The sequence below is a fragment of the Carettochelys insculpta genome, chromosome 6 (genome assembly GCF_033958435.1).
Source record: "Carettochelys insculpta isolate YL-2023 chromosome 6, ASM3395843v1, whole genome shotgun sequence".
Taxonomy (NCBI): Eukaryota; Metazoa; Chordata; order Testudines; family Carettochelyidae; genus Carettochelys; species Carettochelys insculpta.
This window is the reverse complement of record NC_134142.1, coordinates 104,747,113-104,772,505: the sequence shown is the minus strand read 5'-3', so window position 1 is coordinate 104,772,505 and position 25,393 is coordinate 104,747,113. Positions and strand designations below refer to the sequence as shown.

Sequence of the window (25,393 nt, the reverse complement as noted above, 5' to 3'; positions counted from 1 at the left end):
TCTAATTGAAATATAGGAATACATTTACAACAGCTATTCAATTTCTTTCTTAAAAAAATAAGAAATAAGTACCCATTATGGAAATAAATGAGAACTGAAATAGTAGTATAGCTATAATGGCCCTTTCTGTTATATACAAACTTTTGAAAATGGAGCTCAGGTGAATGTATACAGTACACATGGACTTCGAAACCCGTATTACTTACACAATGGATGCTATCTGCTCCATTAGTGCTATTAAGACCTCTCATATAAGTAAATCTAAAGAGGACTTTAAAAACTTAATATATTGACTTGATGGATAGAGCTATTATATGTTATCATGTACATGCCTATTTTTGTAAATTTTGAGGATGCATATCTTTGCTTCGTGTGCTGCCATTACCTGAAGTATTCCTATGGTATAGGAAATGCTCTGAATAAGAAACTAAAGAATTTTGAAAATACATCCCATTAAGGAAGCTAGGCACGTGCAGACTAAAGTTATGGTTGCCTATTCATATGTGTTTACAAATTTTTCATAGACCATGTAGTAGAATAATCATTTGTACTATTTATTATTTTAGTGGAAACATGTTTTCAGTTATTCAGGTAGCTCAAATAAACTATCCTACTAAACTGCTCAAGATAGTTAAGTCCAAAGCAGACTGAAAGTATCTCACAAAAGTAGGTGACTGAGCAACAAAATGGCAGATGAATTGTAATATTGATAAATGCGAAGTAATGCATATTGGAAAACCTAATTCAAAATATAGGTACAGAATTATGGGGACTAATTTAGCTATTATCACTCAAGGGAGAGATCTTAGATTCAATGTGGATAGTTCTTTGAAAACATTCACTTAGTGTGAAGCAGCAGTCAATATAGAATGTTAGGAACCATTAAAAAAGGGATAGAAAATAAGACAGAATTTTTTAGTATATCTGTATAAATCCATGGCACACCTATGTTTTGAATACTACATATAGGTGTGGTATCCTCATCTCAGAAACATATCTTGGTATTGGAAGAAGTTCAGAAAAGAGCAACAAAAATTATTAGGGGCTTAGAATAGCTGTCATATGAGGAGAGATTAAAACTGGGACTTTTCAGCTTAGAAAATGGGAGGCTAAAACTAGATACAGCAGAGGTCTATAAAATCATGACTGGTGTGGAGACTAAATTTTGGTCTGACCCAGTAACTGTGGTTCTTATATTCTTAACCCTCCTCCCCAATATAATCTTAACTGGATAAAAGATGAGGATAACACTTTAAAAATTATGTTTCTGGGTTTCTGGTCTAACAATATAGGTATTAATTAAACTTTGTATGCTAACTCATTATTTGTATTGCATACAGGAGGCACCATCCTTGACATTTGTCTCTTACTGTAGCTAAAGTAACAGAATTGTTTCTTTTATTCACCATTCCAAGTAAAAAAACAGTAAAAAGTGGTGCAAAACCTGTATTGAAGGCAAATATTATAGTACTAGCAAACTGATTCAACGTTGCTCAGATATTTAAGTGAAATACAGTTTTTTCTGTTTGGAAAATAAAAGAGAAAAGGATGTGGTTTATCATAGAATCATAGGATACTAGGACTGGAAGGGACCTCAAGAGGCCATCGAGTCCAGCCCCCTGCCCCAATGCCCAAGTACTGTCTAAACCATGCCTGATAGACATCTAACATGTTGCTAAATATCTCCAGCGGTGGAGATTCCACAACCTCCCTTGGCAATTTATTCCACTGTTTGACCACCCTGACAGTTAGGACCTTTTTCCTAATGTCCAACCTAAACCTCCCTTGCTGCAGTTTAAGTCCATTGCTTCTTGTTCTATCCTCAGAGGCCAAAAAGAACAAGTTTTCTTCCTTCTCCTTATGATACCCTTTTAGATACCTGAAAACCACTATCATGTCCCCCCTCAATCTTCTCTTTTCCAAACTAAACAAGCCCAGTTCTTTCAGCCTTTCTTCATAGGTCGCATTCTCTAGACCTTTAATCATTCTTGTTGCTCTTTTCTGAACCCTCTCTAGTTTCTGCACATCTTTCTTGAACTGCGGTGCCCAGACCTGGACACAATACTCCAGCTGAGGCCTAACCAGCGCAGAGTTGAGCAGAAGAATGAGTTCTTGGGTTTATGCAAATGATTGGGGGCTAATTGTGTGGGAGTGGCAGGGGTGGGATTTGGGGTGGAGGGGCTTTACCTGTCCCAGCAGGGTGGAGAGACCTGTTTGCACATGGTCACTGTTTTCCTGCTGTGGCTGCCCACAGTGCTCATTCTGTCCTGTCACTGTTCCCTGCATTTGCTGCCCCCAGGGGTGAATCTGAAGTATGTTATCTCTATTGTAATGCCCCTCCTTTTCCATGATCTGGGAAATCCTGGGATTTCAGGCATTTCCCCCTTTCCAGGCATAGCCAAACCCTGACCTTGGTTTAAGTTAGGGTAAGAAGAAGCTGCATACCAAATTTTGTGGTCATAGTTCTTACAGTTTAAGAGGATTTCTTGAACAAATGTAGCACAGTAACAGAGAGGTAGCCGTGTTAGTCTGTACTCCAACAAAGCAAAGCAGCAGAAATATAGCACTTCAATGACTAACAAAATTATTTTTTTGGTGAGGAGCTTTCGTGGGACAGGCCCACTTCATCAGATCTAACGTAGCACAGACAGACACACACTAAAATATACAGTGGATAGTACATTTCAAAGTCAGATTCTCAGCTGGCATTTATTGGGCCACTCCATTGTGTTCAAAGGCAATATGGTGATTTGCATCAGAGAGAGCTCTGGCCTAAAGATTTTAATGACATAGGAAAAATGGTTAGAGTTATGTTTGATATAGGTAACTCGGGAGGCACACTGCCCCCATATGCCCCTGTCAGAATTGTAGTTGCTACATGGGGTGCCCCCACCTGCCATCTTCCTGTCCCTCTGGGTGGTCCTCTCTGCAGCCCTTTCCATCTGCAGGCACCCATCACCTATAATGCTTGGTTATTTTAGGTAACTAGAGCACTGTTTGTTTCATGATAGTACAAGTGAAAAGCAAAGGAAATTGAATAGCTATCAAAGGATAAAATAAGATGAAGATTATTATGGGAATCTATAAAAATGTGGGACATTATTCTCCCCTTTCCTCAAAATAAATCATGCAGCAGAGGGACAAACTGGGCAAGTTTCAGCCTGAGGAGTTTGTTAAAAATTCTACTGCTAGGTAGGGTGAGGTTTGATTCCTCTACAGAAGTATGTGCTCTCTTAACCAAAAGATCCCTGGAGTGAACCAGAGGATAAAATAGCATGCATGAATGTCTATACCACCTTTCTATGTTCTGAGTGTTTTTCTCCAACAGGTTTGGTAAGAATGATAGTGAGACTCTGGAACTCCCCATCCCTCTGCCACATTCCCCTCCATATTTGAGGAATATGAAACTCCCATTTAGAGAAGCTGCCACAGAGATGGGGAGAAAGGGACAAGAAGCCCTGAAGGTGATTCTACTCCTGTTTGCAGATGAGGGCTTTGCCAGGTGGTGGCTCTATTTCAAGCACGTCTGTAGTGGCAAGCATGAGGTTTCAGAGAAATCTAGATAGCGTGGAGAGGGTTTGTAACTGGGAAAAGTTTTCTAAAAAGATAAGTTATTTTAAGGTTAACATACATGATTATGCTTAGTCATTTTATGCCATTTTAAAACTTGGAGAGGCCTTACCAGAGTCTGTGATTTTACATGATATATAAGCTGCAAATTGTAGTCATCGTGGGATAAACTAAGATGTTGATAAAAGGAGGAGGCCATACTTGTTTCTAAATATCTGTTCTTTTGTGAATCTAATATTACTTGATGAGGTAGTTTTATGTGAGTGAAACAGGATTTCTCCTTTCCACTGATGGAGGAGGTTTAATGGAACTTCAAATGAGCATCTCATTTTCTTTCATTTATTGTAAGTTTTTCAGAATAAGTTTCCACTCCAGTACTTTACAAGTTCTGTTCTGTCTGTTCTGGTCTGGCTATGGTCTGAAGAAGTGGGTCTGTCCCACGAAAGCTCACCCAATAAACTATTTTGCTAAAGTGCTAGTTGACTGCTTTTTGTTTTGGTACTTTACAAGCTGAGTAGAAATTAACATGATTTGTGTGTTGAAACATGGTTTCTTAACTTAGAGCACGGGTAGCTTCTGAGCTCTCACTAAACACACTTGTTACCTGAATCAAGAAGGGCACAATATTTTCACTCAGGCAAATTCTTCTTTTATGTCATATCCCTGTTATAATCCTTGACTTTTACCTTTTGTGTACAACACTAAACATCAATGGGTCTGTGGCTGAGAGGATTATAGTAGCCAACTCTTTCTATGATGGGTATTCCAGCTCTCCATGGGACAACACAAAACATGACTTTCTTTATCATGTCTGCCCTTACTATTCCTGGTAGAACAAAACCCACCACTAATCAAGTCAAGGTTGTTTCCATCCTAAGTTGTTTCCTGACTTTGTAGTAGGGAATACCATTAGCTGTCTCCAAGAATTATAAGAGTTGGCTGATATATTACAACCATCTTACAGTACTGCCTAATACTTCCTTCCATAAGTTGGAAATGTACATACAAATACTGATTTAAAATTGTCATAAAGAAGCAAGTCAGTGTAGGTGAATTGCTTGTTTTATTGCTCCTTTATTTACAGTTACTTTGTAAACAGAAGCATCTTAAAGTATCTTATCTTACTTCAGCTGATCAGAATACTTAAAGAATTTCATTCAGGACCCATCCAATTCACTTATACAGCTCAAAGATGTTAAACAGATCAAATTGTTCAGATTCAAACATATTTTGCTCCTCAAAAAAAAGTTAAATAATCTTCATGAAAGAAAAAATTAGTCCCCGAGTGTCACTCTGTTTGCATATTAGCACATAGCAAGATCCCTGCCAACTTACTCTCTGACTGACTGCTGCAGATGCTCTTTCTCAAGTATTTTGAGTCAGATCTTTAGTGCAAGTCTTTAGGGACAGACAATAGCACCTGTTCCTCACAAGATATCAGGCCAGTTAGTCCCGTCATGTATCTTTAATGAAGCTCTAGGGCAGATGGCAAAAAATGGCATCATCATCAACAACTTACCACAGAGGACACAAAGAGGAAAGTGTCAATACAACAATACCTTATTTTTACAAATGTGAAGAGCTAGAGTTGGTTTTTCATGCATCTGCTGCTATCTTGGGTTTTAGAAAGACCTGAAGAACAGCTTAGCAATTAAAATTTCTAGGAATGTATCTAATTTTATGAAGTAAACCATCCTACCCTCTCTCCCCACGCAAAACCAAACAAAAATGAGAAGCAGTAGGAGTTGATACTGTATTTTTGGCTTACTCTTTATTTTTCTAAAACAAATTGATCAGTCAGCATACAGTATCCATTATATCTTTAATATTAATCTGTACTTTATACTTGATGTGTGATAAACATAATGACAATTCATGGAGCGTCCACATTACAAATGTGTTCTGTTGAGAAACTGTTGACAGAATGCAGCAATTTTCTCAGGAGAGTTAAATCATTTCCATACAAGGCATAACACCTCCATCCTGTCCACAGAAGAATAGTGTGGACATGCTGGGGGACCCTCTATCAACAGACAGAGCTTCCGGTTCATATGTCAGCCCTGTTAGCAGAGCCTGGCTGTTTTGTCGCCAGAGGGCTGGGCAGAGTGGCTGCCCTCTGTTGACAGAGGGCGTCAACAGGGGGAGCCTCTATTAGGTGTGGACGTGTTCTGTTGACAGAGGTTCTGTCGGGAAATATGTCCCAACAGTAACTTCTGTCAACAAAACTCTGTGGTGTAGACCCAGCCTGAATGTGTAACTGGGGTCATTAAATGTGGGTGCGAGAGAGTTAAGAAGTCTTGGAACAAAACAGACAAGGGATCTGTTTACAAATGTTGTGGTGTAAAGTAGGGATCCCAAACTTTCAGCTGCCAGGGCTACGTCACTCAATATTTCTGTTACGGTAGGCTTAGTGGGTCAGTTACATAAAGTGATAATAATATATACATTTTTACATAACTCGAAGAATTTTTGATTAAGTTCTTTGTGGGAACCTCATGTTCTACCACTGCAGTTGTACAGGACAGTGAAAACGGTGTTTGCAAAGAAGCAGTATATGCTGAAAGGCAAGTGTCCCAGTGGTTAAAAGTTCTATTTAATATGCCTGTGTGTTTTAAAATTCAAGTTCCATTAGTATCCAAAAAGGAAACACATTCCTGAGACCACTGCTAACTCATCAGAACTGTGTCCTCAAACATCCACAGGCATGTCCACCAACAGTTTCCAGGGGCCATGCTTCTCTGTTCCCGACCAATGGGAGCTGTGGGAAGCAGCAGGCAGCATGACCCTGCTTCCCACAGCTTCCATTGGCTGGGAAAAGCTAATTGCAGATATTCAATATAAACAAATTCTTGTAGCCTGCCAGTGGACTACCCTCATGTTCCATATATAATTGTAATGCCACTGGACTCATTGAGACAGTCAAAATGTGTCAGTGGCCCAGATGTGGACCCTGGCCTGTAGTTTGGAGATACATTCTATAAGGGGAACACCACAGAGGTTTATGGGTTTTTTTGTTTTGTTCTTTTGTTTGTTTTTTGGTTAGTGTTTTGGGTTTTTTTTCCAAAAATAGTGTTTGATATGAGTCCTAAGTAAAATATGAATACTTTGGGCATTCAGTAAACACTTTTCAGTGCAGCTGAGACTCATAATCTTAACCCGTAAAGTTAATGGAGCTATGCTGACTACCGTTAGCTGAAGATCAGGACAGTATTCAAGGAAGTATTTAAAATAATGATTTTCAAAGGATATCCAGAGCACACAATAATATCAATTTATTGTTATCTAGTCCTTTTTATTTGGGGAGTCTCAAAATGTTTTAAACTGTTTGAAGCCCAATCAACTCAGAAAGAAAACTCCCATTGAAGCTCTTATGGAACTTTATTTGCCTATTATGAGGTAGATTTTGTGGCAAAAAAAGATACTGAAGCGTAGAGAAGCTCAGTGAAAGGTTAATTTTGGATGCCTCCATTTTTGAGTGCTCAGCCTGAGATATCTGGGTGACCTAAATAGTGTACCCAAAAACTCAAGCACCTAACATTACTGTTTGCTTCAGAAAATTTGCATGCTAAGTATCTTATTGAAGGTGACTTAGCAAATCATTGACATGTCTGGGGCAAAAAATCAGACATAACTTGCAGATTTTTGCTGTCACTGATAAGTGAGGATGTGGATGTGTATTTGCTGTCCACCAGGGGAGAGAAGCTTAAATCTACCTCCCAGGGTTGCACAGGAGCCCAGCTGAAAGAGACTGCCTAGTGGATGTGCTGAATCAATACATTCTCTAACCCAGTTCCACACCCTGATCAGTGCTGTCTTTATGCCAGCCCTGGCAACCAGAAGCCTCCTGGTAGAGAGGAATTTGTGGGCACCTTACACTACTGCAACTATCTGGGGAGACTTTCTGCTACTGGGGACTGGGAAGGATCTATCAGAGCTTGGATCATTTTGATTAGCTTCTACTTGGGAAGTAGTGTAAGTTATTGTAAAACATATTGTGTTAAATGCCTTCCAGATGCTGTAGTTGTAGTTTCCATCAGACACTGATACTGTTTTTACTTGTTGTATACATTCCGAGCCAGTATGAACTAGCACCATACAGCAAAATTAGCACCATTAAATCAGAAGTTAAAGGCTGGTATTGGGCACATGGGGATCAACTCCAATTTAACCAAGTTAAGCTCATAGCTAACATTCACAACCAGTCTTACCTCAGCTAAAATGAAAGAAATAGCTGCTCAAAGCTGGTTTCTTTCACGCCCCAGTGCCATGGCGGTAATTGCACAAAGACCTTCTTATTATAAGTTGATTTTCCCAAGAAATGGATTCAGAAAAATACTGTAAAGTGTTTATTTTTGAGTGACCTTTATTAACCTATATCTTAGAGCATTCCCCAGAGAAGAGTTGTTGGTAAATTAACCCTTGTAGACACAGTAGCATTTCTGCATTGCATCAGTGGTTATACAAGGAACAGGGATATGACAAGAAAATTTGGCACTGTTTAAACAATGTCATAGGTCAACATATGGGATTTGACCAAAAAAAGTTTTTTATGGATTAAAATGAAAAGAAATCATTTGAAGTTTAGTTTAACTTTTTAATATTATTGAATGACACTCATTTGTGGTAGGATAAGAACGGAAAACTTCTTTCTGACTGGAAAAATAATACCTTTCTACACTTTCCGGTTTTGATATTTAAACAGTTATGTGTTTACTTTGTTGCTAATCAGAAAAAGTTCTGTAATCAAAGCCTTCATTAGTGTTGGAGATTGGGGGACAGGCAAAAAACTACGTGTAATTCCATCCCATGTCTCTGGTACATGCAGGGCATAAATAAAGAAACCAGGAAATTAAAATGTGAATTTAACAGACATGTTAATATGACATCTCTCATTTTCTATATGTGGAAAACAAATGTTAACACAGGGTGAAGAATTTTCTGCTTTTTCTTTGATACTTTTATTAAGGTCAAATGATATTTGATATAGTAGGATTTATGATTTATTCTGAAATGTTCCCTGAATATAACTCCATAATTACCGGGCTACATGATAGTGCATAAGCTGTAAAACAGATTAGATAGACAAGCAATTTATATGTTACAGCTAGGTGTGTACAGTGAAGGATATTAGTTTAATTGGGAGCCAAGATGTAGCTTTAAATCTCACACGATGGGGTGTTGTCTAGGAGACTGAAATACAATGGTGAGATTTTGAAATAACATACCGGAATTGTTGACACATACAATAGTGTAAGATCTCAGAAATAAAATAACCTACCCTAAACTCATTAAAATATGAAGATTAAAATAGCCCTTTAGCTGTTAGGCTACCTTTAAATGTTTTTCACTGTGGTATCTTAGATCCCAAAGAAAAATAAACATTTGAAAGACTAATACAAACGTAGGCCACTTTTTCTTTTCTCAGTACAAATCTATAATGTATTAAAATCTTGGTTTCTTTTTGTGCAATTAAATATGAAATAAAAAATATCACCAAGAAGCAGGATAAAGTTCAGTTCATGGGGATTGTTGGACCTTTGACACTGAGGGAAAACAATGTTTGGGAGAGCTTTGAAGTGATAATGTGAAATTGGTGAGGATTACCTTAAGGAGCAGGTTCTGAGAGGCTGTGTGAACAGAAGAACACTATCAGTGCTGTAGGAATACCTGTCAGGATACATTTGTGCTATTTCTGATCAGAGGCTCTCTTTTGTTTAGCAGGTTCAGGGTCACATGCCTCCGCTCATGATCCCAATTTTTCCACACGATCAGCGGACATTGGCAGCGGCTGCTGCAGCTCAGCAGGGATTCCTCTTCCCCCCAGGAATAACTTACAAGCCAGGTAAGTTGACAAGGATATGAAGCTATTTAACATCCTCAGATATTTACTGAGACTTCTCTTGTGATCTGTCTGATACAGCTTGTGTTACACAAAAGGACTGGCTGGTTGAAAATAATGTGAAGTTTTGTAAATCTACCTGAAAATATCTTTAAGTTTAAAGAGGATAAATGGAAGATTGGTTGGTTAGACCCATATTAATTTCACTTCTGGAGCCCACAAGTAAACTGCTCTGAATTTAATTACTCACTTGCCTACCAATTTGCATTTGGCACAGCCTGATTCTTAATACTTCTTTTATTGCATGTCTTGTCTGCAGCCTGTACACATACTTGTCTTTTATGCAAAAATTCTGACCCTTAATTAGGAATAAAAGCAAAAGACAGGTATAATTTAATTAGTATGCTTCTAATGGGCAACTTTCTGTTTGATTTCAATCTGAATAATAAAAGTTTTAGTAGTTCAATGCCAATTATCATTCAGTCTACTAACAGGTCACATAACCTTTGCAGTGAAATATGTTTTGAGATGATTTAGCAAATGTTATGTTTTCTTTCTTTATTCCTCTGAGTTTACTGGGCTCCTGGGGAATTCAATTAGGGATATAATGGTTTGAAGCTACTTTCAGAGCTTTCCTGTAAACAGGGCTTTAAATGTTTAAAGACATGCTGCCAAAGGAATTCAATGTAAGAAGATAGTTAAGTAAATAAAAGTCAACCTTATTTTCATTTGTACATTCTTTGTAAATGACCTCAGCCCAGAAGCGGCAACCTTATTTTGCTCATTAATAATATTCCCTGCCAGGCTCTCTTTAGCATATTAACCTGATGAATATTAACCACAAAATCTGAGTATAACAGTTTCTTTGCCTTTTTAAATATGAAATTTCAAAGTAAAGGATTGATCCAGCTTCCACTAAAGTCAATGGGATTATTTTCAGTTGACTTCAGCAGGAGCAGGAGCAAGTCCAAAATAAAAGCTTCATAATATAAGATGTGAACAGACTATTAAATAAAAGTCGGACTGAATCTAAAATCTCTTCAAGCAAGTTTATTTAAATATTACATGAAATAATGCCAAATTGGATTTCAGCATGCATTTTGATTTGTCCCATTGCATTGTGTGTCTTTATTCTGGATGAAGGAGGATGATTTCTCTTTGGAAACAAAAAGTTTCTTTCTGATAATTATCATACTTCTATATCTCATGTTTTTAGCCTCAGAAACTCCAAGGCACTTTATAGATTTAGCAAACTGATGCACAGCCTATACAGAGTTCACCCCTCTCCAAAATGCAGCCATTGCTGGCTTGTAACTGTTTAAGTGCACACAGGAATGCAGAAAATGAAGATTGAGTATCTTTTCCAGATGAAGTCTCTGGAGTGCATACAGAGGTAGAATATAAATACTGAAAATGGAATTTATCCAGGACATCAGGGTTATCACCCTTGCTCTTACAAACCCTCATTCAGAAAAGCCTCAAAGTTTGTGCTTTGATCCAATTGATTTTATTTTTTTTTCCGATTAGAACACACTTTCCTAAATTTGGAATTTTATGACCACTAATAAGCAGGACCTGGTCCTGGGCTTTACTTCCCATCTCAAAGATGACACCTCCACTAGTGTTCTTTCAGGCTATCTGAGTGAAATGGCTCAGTACTGACTCAAAAGGAAGAGTGCCATCTCTTTATCTCTAACACCTTTTCCTACAGCATCTAGGTTTCTTTAAAACTCCCTCAAGGCTTTGCTGCTTGGCTTTTGGTCCTATCAGCTCACAACACAAGGAGATATGGCTTCATGCTATGTTATAACTCTTCTGAATGAAGAAAAATTTGTATAAGAAATATTAAAATATTCAAGAAACTGACTAAAACGGAGGCCTGGATGTCTTAGAATGTTGCTAATGGGATATGAAACTATTCACCACTAGTTTACTGGTTTGAATCCAGCTCAGCTTGGTAGAAGCCAGGCATCGCTATGATCTGACACTGTTCAGTGGCTTGTGTGAAATGAGCATAATTATATTTTAATGTATGTATGGCGTTCTATAGCACATATTGCTAAGGTAACTGGCTGTGTTTTTCTGCTGGACAGATCTCATCATAAAAAAAATTACTATAGTAGATATTAAGTAGCATTTCCCTTCCTGCTGCTCCCTGGCAATTTCAGGAGAAAGGTTTAGAAAATAAAACATGGAGACAAAACTGTGATGGTTGCTGAGGGACTTTGTGAGAAATTGCACTGCTCCTGTTTGTGATTTTTGTCTTCTGTGAAGAAATGGAAAACTTTCATCTCCAGGACTGTCTGTCTAATTTAAGTATCAGACTCACTTATATTTTTAAAGGAAGATTAAGAAACAGACAATCCTTTAAACATAAAAATTTTCCTTTTCTCATGTACGCATATCAATATGTTTATAGCACTAGCCCTCCTTTTCATTTGAAAAGTGCAGAGGGACAGATTTTCAAAAGTTTTCACTTCCTGGCTGTTTCCACTTGCATTGACACGAGCTATGGAACAGTCTCAGAGGTAGACCTGTTAGTCTGTATCTTCACAAAACAAAGCTCCAGAATCTGCAAAAGTGGCTCTTTCCCATGAAAGCTCATTACATAATAAATAATATTGTTAGTCTTTAAGGTGCTACAGGACTGCTTGCTTTGTTTTGTGAGGAGCTATTGAGTGAGTACTTTTGAAAATCTGGTGAGGTCTTTGTGAATGTGGCCCAAAATTCTGTACTATTCTAACCAAGAAAACGCCAAGGGAGCAGCTACATTTCCTCTCAAAGTCAGCTAGGAAAATAACTCCCTTCTGCATGCAGCCAGGCGCCATGGAGGGTAAGTGGATGACCTTTCTCTGTTAATGCTGGAATTCCAGGAGATGAACCAGGCCAAAGTTAGCAAACACTCATCACAAGTAATAAATGTTTTGGGGGGAAAATGGGCCGTGTCTACATGTGCCCCAAACTTCGAAATGGCCACGCAAATGGCCATTTCAAAGTTTACTAATGAAGCACTGAAATGCATATTCAGCGCTTCATTAGCATGCAGGCGGCAGCGGCACTTCGAAATTGACGCGGCTTGCCGCCGCGCATCTCGTCCAGACGGGGCTCCTTTTCGAAAGCACCCCGCCTACTTTGAAGTCACCTTATTCCCATCAGCTCCTGGCAAATATTGGCTTTCTAACAGCTGTCACTTTAAGCATCCCGTTGGAATATTGTGCAACCTCCATAGCCATGTACTTTGGAAGGTTCATCAAGCACCTGCAGGTCAGTTGTCACAGCTATTGTAGTTGCACAGCACACACCAAATTTTAATTAAGCCAGTATATGGTATAAATACTGACAGAAATCTGTATGAAAAATTAATTAGGTAATCTCTGCAGCTTTGATTTCTCAGTTAGTACTTACCAGGCTAGAAAATTACATTCCACCACTTTGAGATACGTAAAGGAACATAGGACTTCATGGCTACGTCTACACGTGCCCCAAACTTCGAAATGGCCACGCAAATGGCCATTTTGAAGTTTACTAATGAAGTGCTGAAATGCATATTCAGCGCTTCATTAGCATGCGGGTGGCAGAGGCACTTCGAAATTGATGCGGCTTGCCGCCACGCATCTCGTCCAGACAGGGCTCCTTTTCGAAAGGACCCCGCCTACTTCGAAGTCCCCTTATCAGCTGATGGGAATAAGGGGACTTCAAAGTAGGCGGGGTCCTTTTGAAAAGGAGCCCCATCTGGACGAGATGCGCGGCGGCAAGCCGTGTCAATTTTGAAGTGCCGCTGCCGCCCACATGCTAATGAAGCGCTGAATATGCATTTCAGCGCTTCATTAGTAAACTTCGAAATGGCCATTTGTGTGGCCATTTCGAAGTTTGGGGCACGTGTAGACGTAGCCATGAAGTCCTATGTTCCTTTACGTATCTCAAAGTGGTGGAATGTAATTTTCTGGCCTGGTAAGTACTAACTGAGAAATCAAAGCTGCAGAGATTACCTAATTAATTTTTCATACAGATTTCTGTCAGTATTTATACCATATACTGGCTTAATTAAAATTTGGTGTGTGCTGTGCAACTACAATAGCTGTGACAACTGACCTGCAGGTGCTTGATGAACCTTCCAAAGTACATGGCTATGGAGGTTGCACAATATTCCAACGGGATGCTTAGAGTGACAGCTGTTAGAAAGCCAATATTTGCCAGGAGACTCCACACAGTTTCTTTGTATTGGTTATTTTGCATTCTAATTACAGCAGGAAAGCTATGCTATTTGCAGATGGGCAAATGCTGACCTTTCAATGGTAAGCACTATACTTGCTGCTTAAAATTAGTGAACAATATTGCCATCCAATTCTCTCCCTTCCTACAGCACTGAATAAGAGATATAGCTTAACTGTCACGTGCATTCAGGCTCATAGGAATGTTTTCAGACGGGCGCATCATTGAACCTGGTCATTGAGACCCTTCCAATGCCTTATCCTGAGGCATGAGTTATTTCCTGTCCCTCATTTGGACAGTGTGTAAGAGAGTTCTTCCCTGCAGTGCCATTTTTTTGCAGTTTATGTAGCTTAGCAGGCCAGGGATAATTTCTATTAGATAAGGATTTGTGACAAGCATTTGTTACAATGTTTCTTTCTCAGACGTACAAAGTTCAATGAGATAAACTAGTAAAGTTAGGAACTTCTGGGTAGTTTAAGGTTTATCTAAATAAAGGGATGTAGATTGTGAAACCTTATCTTGCATTTGTTTGATTTACATGCTGTTGTTTAGTTCATCACAGATACTCATACGTCATGCAAAAAGATCTTGATTGGAAATATTGAGAAATAACTTCTATCTGCCTAACTGGAGAACTTTGCTGTTTATATGACAATCAGCTTAGGAAATTTCATTATGTTTGCAATACAGGGAAATATAAAAATAAAAATTGTTATTCCTGGTCACAGTGGGCTTCTCTACACTTTCCCCCAACTTTGAAGGGGGCACGTTAATCAGGGTGGTGGGAGATACACAGCACTTCATTAGGCTAATTCTCCCCCTGGGGCAACTTCGACATGTCAAATTTTGAAGTGCTGGCATGCATCTAGACACAGGCACTTCGAGTGCCCATACTACTTCAAGTGCCTTTACTCCTCATTTCGAAGTTGCCGCATGTAAATCAAACAAATGTATTCGCCACAGCACTTCATTAATAATCTCCCATCGCCCTGATTAACATGCCCCCTTTAAAGTTGGGGGCAAGTGTAGACCCAGCCAGTGAGTACCAAAAAATATCTTAGGGCTGATTCTCCTCTGTTAAACTGTTGTAAATCAGGAGTAGCTGTCAACATCATTGGAAATAAATTGGCATAAAGATGATGAAAGTGAAGAGAGATTCAAACTCATTATTACCGGACATCTCACAAATTTTAATGTTTGTTGGAAGCCCATAATAACCTCCTCAAATTACATGCCTAGCTAATCTAAATGACTGGCATCTTGACATCTTTGATTGATACCTTTTGTTTCTGTTTCCAGTTGTTGGAGAGGACTTTTTGTAAAGTGTTAATAGTAATTTGAAATGTTGAAAACATAGTGGCCATGTTTACACTATAAAATAATTTTGAAATTGCTTACTTCAAAGTATAACTTCGAAGTAAGCAACTTCAAAGTAGAGCATCTGCACACAAAAAGCATCCTCTCTTACTTTGAAGGAGGCTCCCCTCTATTTGGAAGTAAAATGTCTACACACAGTAGCTCCTACTTTGAAGTAAGGGACCAGGAAATGATGCAGACAGGGAGTTGCATGACCAACAAGCCCTTCTGGGTTTGCAGCCAGTTGACCCCTTAAAGGGCCCCTCCCAGAACCCCCACCCTACATGTGCTCAAGGCTGCCAGGCTGCAGACAGCAGCAGAGCATGTGCTGGGGAGAAGATGTGGAGACCATGCCTGCTCACACCCTACCTGAGGACAATGTCCTCTCCACCTTATTCAGCCTGCTGGCCATTCTGGTCACCTTGCTCTTTCAGCAGTGCAGCCAGGTCACCCACATGGGACCCAACCTCCAGGCCCCAGCCACAGCCCTGCTGCTACTCCCTGGGCCTCCCCAGTCCAGCGCTGGTGGGCCTTCACCACCAGCACTGGGTGGTGGGACTGGCTGGTGCTGGAGGACTGGGATGATGAGTGGTGGCTGAGGAAGTTCAGGATGATCCACCAGACATTTGAAGACCTCTGCCACTGGCTCGCTCCAGTCCTCCAGCACCGGGACACACATGTGGCCAGTGCTCCTAATGTGGAAGAGGATGGCCATCACACTATGGTGGCTAGCCACCCCTGACAGCCACTGGTTCATCAGCCACCAGTTTGGAGTCGGCAAGGACACCATCAGAGCAGTGCTGATAAAGGTATGTCTGGCTCCCACCACGGACCCACCCTGGGGAGGGGACTACTGGACAGAGGGAAGGGAATCCCTGGCAGGGAGGTGGAAGGGAGAAGGGGTGGCTCCCAGTCAGGTGTTCATGGACATGTCTTCCTTCCCCCCTGCAGGTTGTCAGAGCCATCAGCACGGTGCTCCTGTGGCATGTTGTCACCTTGGGAGACCTGTCTGCTTCCCTCACTGGGTTCTCAGATCTGCGCTTCCCCAATTGTTTTGGAGCCCTCTATGGGACACACATGGCGATCCAGGCTCCGGACCACAGAGGGGGCACCTACATTAACAAGAAGGGGTACCACTCTGTGGTACTCCAGGCCCTGGAGGACGCAAGGGGCCATTTCCTGAATGTGTGTGTGGGGTGTCCAGGCAGGGTCCATGATGCCCAGGTTTTCCAGAATTCATGGCTGGGATGCTGGATGCAGGAGGGCATGTATGTCCTTCTGCAGGAGCTCCCACTCAAGGACATCACGATGCCCTCCCTGCATTGTGGCTGACACTGCATACCGGCTGTACCTGTGGCTGATGTGGCCCTGTATGGACGTACCACACCACCCCAGGACACCTTTACTGGTCACCTCAACCATGCCAGGGGCACAGTAGAGCAGGTGTTTGTGAGGCTGAAGGAGGTTTTGCAGCCCCCTTACTAGGCTGGATATCAGCCTCCCAAATGTTGCCTTGGCCTGCCCTGACCCTCCCAGCCACACTCTGCAACACAGGACCCCCTCCCCCATCCATCATGCTCCCCCACCAAATGCACCCATTTCCACTCCCCCTGCTCACCACTCTCCCACCAAGTACCAGGGACATGGGGTTAGGGTGGCAACAACAAATTTTACTTTGGGCAATAAATGTAACTGGACAACAAAACAGAACAATGTGTGAAACTGTTTACAGTGCATGGGGGGAGCGGTCCACAGTGGGGAGGCAGGGTGCTAGGTGGGGAGACTTAACTGGGAGGGAGGCTAGGTGAGGGGACTGAACTGGAAGGGGATTTGGGATGGGAGAAGGGTCAGTCATCCAGGGAAATGGGGGGACAGGAGCCATGGTGGCCACAGCTGCCCCTACCGCCCTGGGTCTGGTGTCCCTTGTGGACTTGCGATGGGGCTGGGACCACAGGGACATAGGGCTGGGGTAGGGTTGCTGTGGGCTTGGCCTTTTCAGGATGCACAGAGCGTGCCACTAGGGCTGGGCCAGGTGCACTTGCCCCAGCCAGCAGCCATCAAGCCAGCTTGACGTGGGCAGCCAGTGACAGGTCTGCTTCACAGTGGACAACTGTGGAGGGGGCGGGAGGGAGCTGCCAGAGGGGCAGCTCATGGAGGGGTGGCTGCGGGCCAGGTTGGGGAGGGGGTGGGAGGCTGGGCGTGGTGGGCGGCCAAGGCCTGGCCCACAGCGTCCAGGCTGCCTGCCAACTGCACCCGCACATCCCGCTCCATCGCCAGCCAGTCCTGGAGCATCCCGGTCATCTCCCACACGGCCACTTCATTGGTGCTTGCCTCCTCGTCCCTCTGGTGTCATCTCCAGGAGGCCCAGCTGTGCCTGTGGGGGGATGCAGGCTGGGTAATGGGGTGGCCTCCTGTCACGTTAAGCTGTGGCTTACTCCAGTGGGCTGTGGCAGCTTCCTGACAATGGACCTGTGGAGACAGAAGGGGGCAGGGGGATGACCCATGAGTGCTGGGTCCCAAGCCCAGGGGGCCAGGGTCCCCGCTCTGCTGGCTCCCACCCTGTTCCCCTGCCACAGGGTGGCCCTTGAGCCAGCTGCAGCCTCCTGGGGCTTAGGTGAGGCTCGGCTCAGCTCGGCTTGGTGTCCTGGAGGGGAGGGCAATGATGAGGGTGCTGTCACTGGAGCCCTCATCATCACCCTCGGTCTTGGTGGGACGGTCCCTGCGTGGGGGGCGCTGGTGGTACTGGAGGGGCCCGCCTCCTTGTTGCTTTCTGCAAGGAAGGGATTGGTGGTATCAGTGAAGTGCTCTGGGGCAGCCATCTCCCTCGGCTCAAGGAGCCTGTGCAGCTCCCTATAGTGGGGGCAGTGCACGGGCACTGCCCCTCAACCGGCTGGCAGCATCACAGGCTTTGCAGTATGCCTGCCTCAGCTCCTTGACCTTTATTATAACGCTGATGCTAGTGCAGTCAGGGTGGCCTGGGGCTGTGAGCCCACTGGCTAGCTGGTCGAAGGCCTCAGTGTTGCACTGGTGGGCACTGGTTTGCTGAAGGACCTCCTCCTCCCCCCCAAAGTGAGGAGTTCTTCAGCTCCCCCTAGGACGAGGAGGGTCGTCTCCTGTTATGGCCCTTGCCCGGGCACTGTAAGCCCTTGGACCCCTCGTCCAGGGCCCCCAGTGGGGGCAGGGAGGTCCTGGTGTGCTGCCAAGGTGGCCAGGGGGTTCAGAGGCTGGCTGGTGCTTTGAGCAGGAGCAGTCTGAGGGCGAGCTTGTGCTGTCCCTTCTTGTGGCATGGTCTCAGCTTCGTGCCTGGGGTTCCTGGGGAGCTGCTTCCTTTAAGGTGGCCAGCAGGGGCTATAGAACCCTGCCTCGGCTGGCCAGAGTGTCTCCGTCCTCCAGGGGAGGCTGCCACCTTGGTGGACTCCTTACTTTGAAGTAGTGAGTGCAGAACATCTACACACACCCTACTTTGAAGTTAAACTTTGAAGTAGGGCACTACTCCTTTATCGGGAATGGAGCAGTGACTTCAAAGTTAGCCTCCCTTAGTTCAAAGGTAACTTCGAAGAAAGGCAAAAGCCGCGTCTACACTAGCTGGCTATTTCGAAGTAGCTGGGCCAACTTCAAAATAGCGCACGCCGCGTCTATGGCTACGTCTACACGTGAAGCCTACATCGAAGTAGCTTATTTCGATGTGGATGGAGCGACATCGAAATAGGCTATTTCGATTAATAACGTCTACACGTCCTCCAGGGCTGGCAGCATCGACGTTCAACATTGACGTTGCGCAGCACCACATCAAAATAGGCGCTGCGAGGGAACATCTACACACCAAAGTAGCACACATCGAAATAAGGGTGCCAGGCACAGCTGCAGACAGGGTCACAGGGCGGACTCAACAGCAAGCCACTCCCTTAAAGGGCCCCTCCCAGACACAGTTGCACTAAACAACACAAGATCCACAGAGCCGACAACTGGTTGCAGACACTGTGCATGCAGCATGGATCCCCAGCTGCAGCAGCAGCAGCCAGAAGCCCTGGGCTAAGGGCTGCTGCACACGGTGACCATAGAGCCCCGCAGGGGCTGGAGAGAGAGCGTCTCTCAACCCCTCAGCTGATGGCCGCCATGGCTTACCCCGCTATTTCGATGTTGCAGGACGCGGATTGTCTACACGTGCCCTACTTCGATGTTCAACTTCGAAGTAGGGCGCTATTCCCATCCCCTCATGGGGTTAGCGGCTTCGACGTCTCGCCGCCTAACGTCGATGTTAACATCGAAATAGCGCCCAACACGTGTAGCCGTGACGGGCGCTATTTCGAAGTTGGTGCCACTACTTCAAAGTAGCGTGCACGTGTAGACACGGCTTATATGTGCCGAGCGCTATTTCAAAGTTGAAATCGACGTAAGGCGGCGAGACGTCGAAGTCGCTATCCTCATCAGGAGATGGGAATAGCACCCTACTTCGACGTTGAACGTCAAAGTAGGGCATGTGTAGACGATCCATGTCCTGCAACATCAAAATAGTGGGGTCCTCCATGGCGGCCATCAGCTGAGGGGTTGAGAGACGCTCTGTCCAGCCCCTGAGCTTTATGGTCGCCACGTACAGCAGTCTCTTAAAGCTCCCTGCCCCCTCATTTCCTGTGCAGGAAGTTGAGAGCGTGTGCAGGCAGCAGCATACACATGTGCCCAGCCTGCATGTTCTCACGAGCCCCAACCCAGCACCCAGCACCCATGGCATCCAGCCAGCCCCCCAAGCGCCCACAGGGCACCCCCTCCAGGGGGACCCAGGGCTCCCAGCCAGCCAGCAGGGGAGGAGGCAGCAGGGCCTCTCCTGGTCGGAGGCCGAGATCCGGGACCTGCTGGGGCTCTGGGGAGAGGAGGAGGTACTTGAGGTAATGGGGCGCAAGCGGTGGAACGCAGATGCGTTCGCTCGGCTGGCCGAGGGCCTGGCTGCCCGAGGTCACCCTGTCCGCACTCCTGACTACGTCTGGAGTAAGGGGAAGGAGCTGCGGCAGGGTTACGCCCGGGCCTGGGACATGGCCAGCCGATCTGGGGCCGCCCCCGCTGCTTGCCTCTTTTACAGGGAGCTCAGGGAAATCCTGGGCTCCCGGTACACCTGCTCCCCCCGGCCACTCTTGACACCTCGGCCGACGAGCCCCAGCAGGCCCCAGAGATGGAGTCCGCCCCAGAGGCCAGCCCTGCACCCCCAGGGCCCCCACAGGAACCCACCCCTGGGGCAGCACAGCAGGAGGAGGAGGAGGAGGCCTCCAGCAATGGGGGGCTGCTCATAGACCTCCCCTCCTGCAGCTCCAGCAGGACATCTGCCCGATGGGTGTCTCCCGACCGTGGGAGCGGAGTGTCAGGTATGTACCCCAGTGCACACCCCCAGGGTTAAGGGGCGGGGACAAGGGACATGACCAGGGCCCTGCACACACCCAGATGACCATGGCCCTGAGGACAGCAGTGGCATGTCCCTCAGAAGAGTCCATCAGCCCCTGCCCCCCAGCAGGACAGCACCATGCCCCATCCCTAGGGATGGGGGAAATGGAACCTAGAGGTCCCTCCGGGGGGTGGGAATAACACACCCATCAGCAGCAGCAGCATCTCTGGGGGACGGGGATGGGGAACCAGCAGCAGAGGGGTGGGGGGACATGGGCCACGGGTCAGGGCCCAGACTAACAGCTGTCTCCACTCTTACTCCCTCTGTTCCGCAGCTGCACCATCTGAGGGCCCTGAGAGCACAGACGCTGTGTCTGTTGTGCCGGATAGCCCACTGAGGTCATCACAGCAGGCCAGCCCAGCAGCAGAGCCCGGACCGGCCCAAGGACGAGCCCGACAGCGCTGGAGCCATCCCCGGGCATCCGCTGACCCCCAGCTCCTCGCCACCCTCCGGCATCAGCTGGAGGTATCTGAGCGCTGCCTGCAGGTGGAGGAGCGGCGGCTCCACCTGCAGGAGCGAGCGCTGGCCTGGTGCCAGGAGGCTTGGGGGGCTTTCATGTGGACCTTTGAGCGGCTCGCGGAGCACTTGGCCTCCCCCGTCGCTCCGCCTGCCGTCCCTCCAAGCCGCCCTGCACCAGCAGCTGTCCTGGAGCCTGCTGCCAAGGGGGACCGCGGGCCTCAGAAACCGGCCTGGCCGTATCTGCTGGGTCTCCCGGCCGCCACCCAACCTCGACGGGGCCTCCGGCCCAGAGGTGGGTCGCGCCCCCCCACGCCAGGTGCTGGACAATAGGGGTGAAGGGCCAAGGACGTTGCCTCCCCTCCTTTGTACATATTCTCCCCATCTTTGTAAATAGTTTATTTGTTCCACCCCCCTTTAGTAGCTGCCCCCCCATGTACATAGTTCCCCCCTTCTTTAATGTTGAGTTCATTGTTTTGTTTAAAAAAAAAGGTGTTGGTTTATTTACAAAAGAAGTGTGTGGGTGGTGTGTGCTCTCTGGTGCTCAGTGGTGTGGGCGTGGGGGCAGGTAGTGCTGTGGGGGTGTGGGGGGGCGATGGGTGGCTCACCAGCAGCTGGCCCTGCCAGCGTTCACCCCGCAGCCTGCTCAAAATGGGCCCGCAGGGCCTCCCGGACCTGGATCCCCTCGGGGTTGACCTGGTGACTGGGGACAGCGGGTGGCTGCATGTCGGCCCTGCCAGCCTCCACAGCCCAGCCCTGGAAGAAGGCCTCTCCCTTGCTTTCCACCAGGTTGTGGTGTGCACTGCACGCGCCCACAACCTGGGGGATGCTGGGGAGGCCTGCATCCAGGCGGGTGAGGAGACACCTCCAGAGCCCTTTGAGGTGGCTGAAAGTGTGCTCGACCACCTGGTGCGCATGGTTCAACCGCGTGTTGAAGCGCTCCTGGCTGGCTGTGGGATGGCCCATGTAAGGGTGCATGAGCCAGAGCTGGCAGGGGTACACCACGTCTGCGACGACGCAGAGGGGCATGGTGGTGTCCCCCACAGGGATCTCCCGCTGGGGGATGTAGGTCCCCGCCTCCAGCCGGTAGCACAGGCCCGAATTTCTGAATACCCGGGCATCATGGGTGCTGCCAGGCCAGCCAACATAAATGTCCAGGAAGCGGCTGTGGCTGTCCACCAAGGCCTGGAGGACCACGGAATGGTAGCCTTTCCTATTCAGGAAGTGTCCTCCGCTGTGCTCTGGGGCACGGATGGGGATATAGGTCCCATCTAGAGCCCCAAAACAATTAGGGAAGCCCAGGCTGGCAAACCCTGCGATGGCGGCATCCGGGTCCCCAAGCCACATGAGCCTGTGGAGGAGCAGGGCATTGATTGCGCGGATGACCTGCAGGGGAAGGACATGAGAGAGCACCTGTGCGGGGTGTACAGGGTGTGTCTGGCCCTCTTCCTGGGCTCCCCCTCCCCCCAGGGCTGCCTCCCCCAGGCTCCCCATCTTCCCCGAGCTCCCTCTCCTCCCCGGGCACCCGCTCCCCCCCCCGGGCTCCCCCCCTCCTCCTGGGTCCTCTTACCTCCATGACGACAGCCCCAACAGTGGCCTTGCCCATGCCGAACTGCTGCCCTACAGATCGCTAGCTGTCTGGAGTGGCCAGCTTCCAGACAGCGATGCCGACCCATATCTCAACGGTGCGGGCACATCTCATGGGGGTGTCCTGGTGCCGTAACGCAGGGGTGAGCCACTGGCAGAGCTCGAGGAATGTCTGCCGACTCATCCGGAAATTCCGGAGCCAGCAGTCGTTGTCCCACTCGCCAAGCACCAGCCGCTCCCACCAGTCCGTGCTAGTGGGGTACCTCCATAGCCAGCGGCGTGTCCGGTGGGGGGAGGCTGGGAGTGCCGCATGGTCTGGGGCTGCTTCTTCATCCCCCCGAGGACAGCTCATCTTCCTCAAATAAAAGATGCTGAGCTGCCTCCTCCGTGGCACTGAGCAGGGCGGCCACTGCTCCAGGGGTGGGTGTGTGGGCCTCTGGCTGCTGCTGCTGCTGGGGTCCATGCTGCTTACATGGGGTGTGCGTGCTTGTGGCTCTGCAGACCGCGTGCTGTGCAGGCTGAGTGTGTCTGGGAGGGGCCCTTTAAGGGAGCGGCTAGCTGTTGCCCCGGAAGTGCTAGTCCACGCTGTGACCCTGTCCGCAGCTTTTCCTGGCACCCTTATTTCGATTTGGGACGCTTTTGTGTGTAGACGCTCCCCTGCAGTGCCTATTTCGATGTAGTGCTGTCCTACGTTGACGTTGAACGTCGACGGAACCAGCCCTGGAGGATGTGTAGATGCTACTCGTCGAAATAGCTTATTTTGTCGAAAAAGCTATTTCGATGTACCATCCCAGTGTAGACATAACAAAAGTGTGTATAGATGCTCTGCAGGCTACTTCGAAGTAGGCTTGTACTATAGACCCAACCATTGTGTATTCTCAATGACCTGCTCTTACTGTTGGTGAGTGAAGGCAGTAAGCACACATCCAGTCACTGTACGCTTACGCTTACGCTTAGTGAGATGACTGGACATTGCTGGGTGGCAGAACTGCTTAAAACAAACCTATAAGAGTCTTGTTCCTAGCAGAAATTCTGTGAGACTCCAGTAAAGTTCTTCAGTCAGTTCCTAGTAGCTTCTCCTGGTTAGCACCATGAAGGTAAGTAGCCTCAGGTAGCACTATATCAATACATATATGTTGCTCCATCTAAACCCAACTAAACAGTGGTACCACTAATAGCCTCTCAAACAGTTTGACCTTCAAGTTCAATTTTTTTCTTCTGTAAGCACATGCTTGTTGCTGCAACTGTGTATGCTGCAGGGTCAAGATCATAATATAACATAGTGGCCATGTCTACACTAGCCCCAAACTTCGAAATGGCCACGCAAATGGCCATTTCAAAGTTTACTAATGAAGCGCTGAAATGCATATTCAGCGCTTCATTAGCATGCGGGCGGCCGCGGCTCTTCGAAATTAATGCGGCTCGCCACTGCGCGGCTTGTCCCAACGGGGCTCCTTTTCGAAAGGACCCCGGCTACTTCGAAGTCCCCTTATTCCTATGAGCAGATGGGAATAAGAGGACTTTGAAGTAGGAGGGGTCCTTTCAAAAAGGAGCCCCGTCGGGACGAGCCGCGTGGCGGCGAGCCGCATCAATTTCGAAGTGCCGCGACCGCCCGCATGCTAATGAAGCGCTGAATATGCATTTCAGTGCTTCATTAGTAAACTTCGAAATGGCCATTTGCGTGGTCATTTTGAAGTTTGGGGCTAGTGTAGACGTAGCCAATATGTAGTATCTGTTGGAACACTAGTGCATCATTGTCACTGTATGGATTAGACTTTCCAGAGTATCTCCATACCCTATTGTGTTTATTGGTAGCTTGACTAATCCTAAGGTCCTTAACTCCCATCATATGCAAAGGCTGCAGGACTAGGTGTCAGCTTTATAAGCTTGATGTGAAACAGTAACACTGTGATGGAATGAGATAGAGGTAGCTGTAAACTTTGCTCAGCTCGGTATTACCATTGGAAAATAAAGAATGTGAGTTTCCAAATCCATGGGAGATATGTTGAATTTCCAGTTAATTTATGAAAATGAGTAAATACCCAGCAAACCTATGCACCTGCTTTTAAGATGGAATGGAGCCATATAAGTTCTTCAAAATGGGTTAAAAAGATAGATAAGTGGGAAAACTGACAGGCTAACAAATTTGGTTATTCTGGGTTTCGTGCCTGGTAAGCCACTAAATCTTGATCTGAAAAGCAAGTCCTCTGCTCACGTGAATTAAGCCCCATTGAGCTGCATTGCTGAATCCATTATAAACTAAATAAGAAATAGTTGTTCTCGCTGCAGAGCAATATGGTAAAATATGTGTTGCCTTTATTCAGTTAGAAATGTTGCCCAATGTGACAAATGAACAAAAATTAGGTAATGTTTTTTGTATGGCTGGTAAACACCAATTTGTATAAAAACAAAAGCACCAAACACAGATCATCAACAAAGCAGGAAGATTGTAGAGGTGGTTTGTAAAATGAAAAGAGTTCAGATTTTCTTCTTTAGGCATTCTTTTCACTCGCTAGTTATCAAAGGCCATTACACACCAGTAGCTCAAGCAGACCTGTTTCAACATGCTTTGTCTTCCTTTGTACAAATTTAAAAAGAAAGGGTCCTCACGCAAGCATTCCAAATCCAGAAACAAATTTGAAAAAAATTGCTACAACATGTTGACTGATTTCTTGCCAAGACAGTTACTGAGAAGCTTCTTGATCCATTCTTGCATGGAGAAAATTAGAGGGTGAAAATATGTATCTTCTGTAATTAAAAATTAAAAGCAGTCTGTGCCCTGAGCGCTTGCTTTCCTTGGGGCAGGCAGCCAGGGAAGTACCTTTGCTCTGTTTCTACTGCTGGTGTCAGCAAAGCATTCCCTAGCTCTGGAGATACTCAGGGCTTGTCTACACTACCACCTTCCTTTGAAGGAAGGATGGTAATTAGGGTGTTGAGAGTTT

At 46.1% G+C, this 25,393-nt stretch overlaps 1 protein-coding gene across 10 annotated transcripts in view; it reads left to right on the top strand.

The window, feature by feature from the left end:
- SOX6 (SRY-box transcription factor 6) overlaps positions 1 to 25,393 on the top strand; it is a 515,133-nt gene that overhangs the window by 372,614 nt on the left and 117,126 nt on the right. For 8 of the 10 annotated variants that reach the window (XM_074997727.1, XM_074997726.1, XM_074997718.1 and 5 more), the window contains one exon: positions 9,289 to 9,412. In XM_074997727.1, coding sequence (XP_074853828.1) covers positions 9,289 to 9,412 — 124 coding nt within the window. The remainder of the gene's footprint in view (positions 1 to 9,288; positions 9,413 to 25,393) is intronic. The other 2 variants (XM_074997724.1, XM_074997722.1) reach the window with 1 other exon arrangement.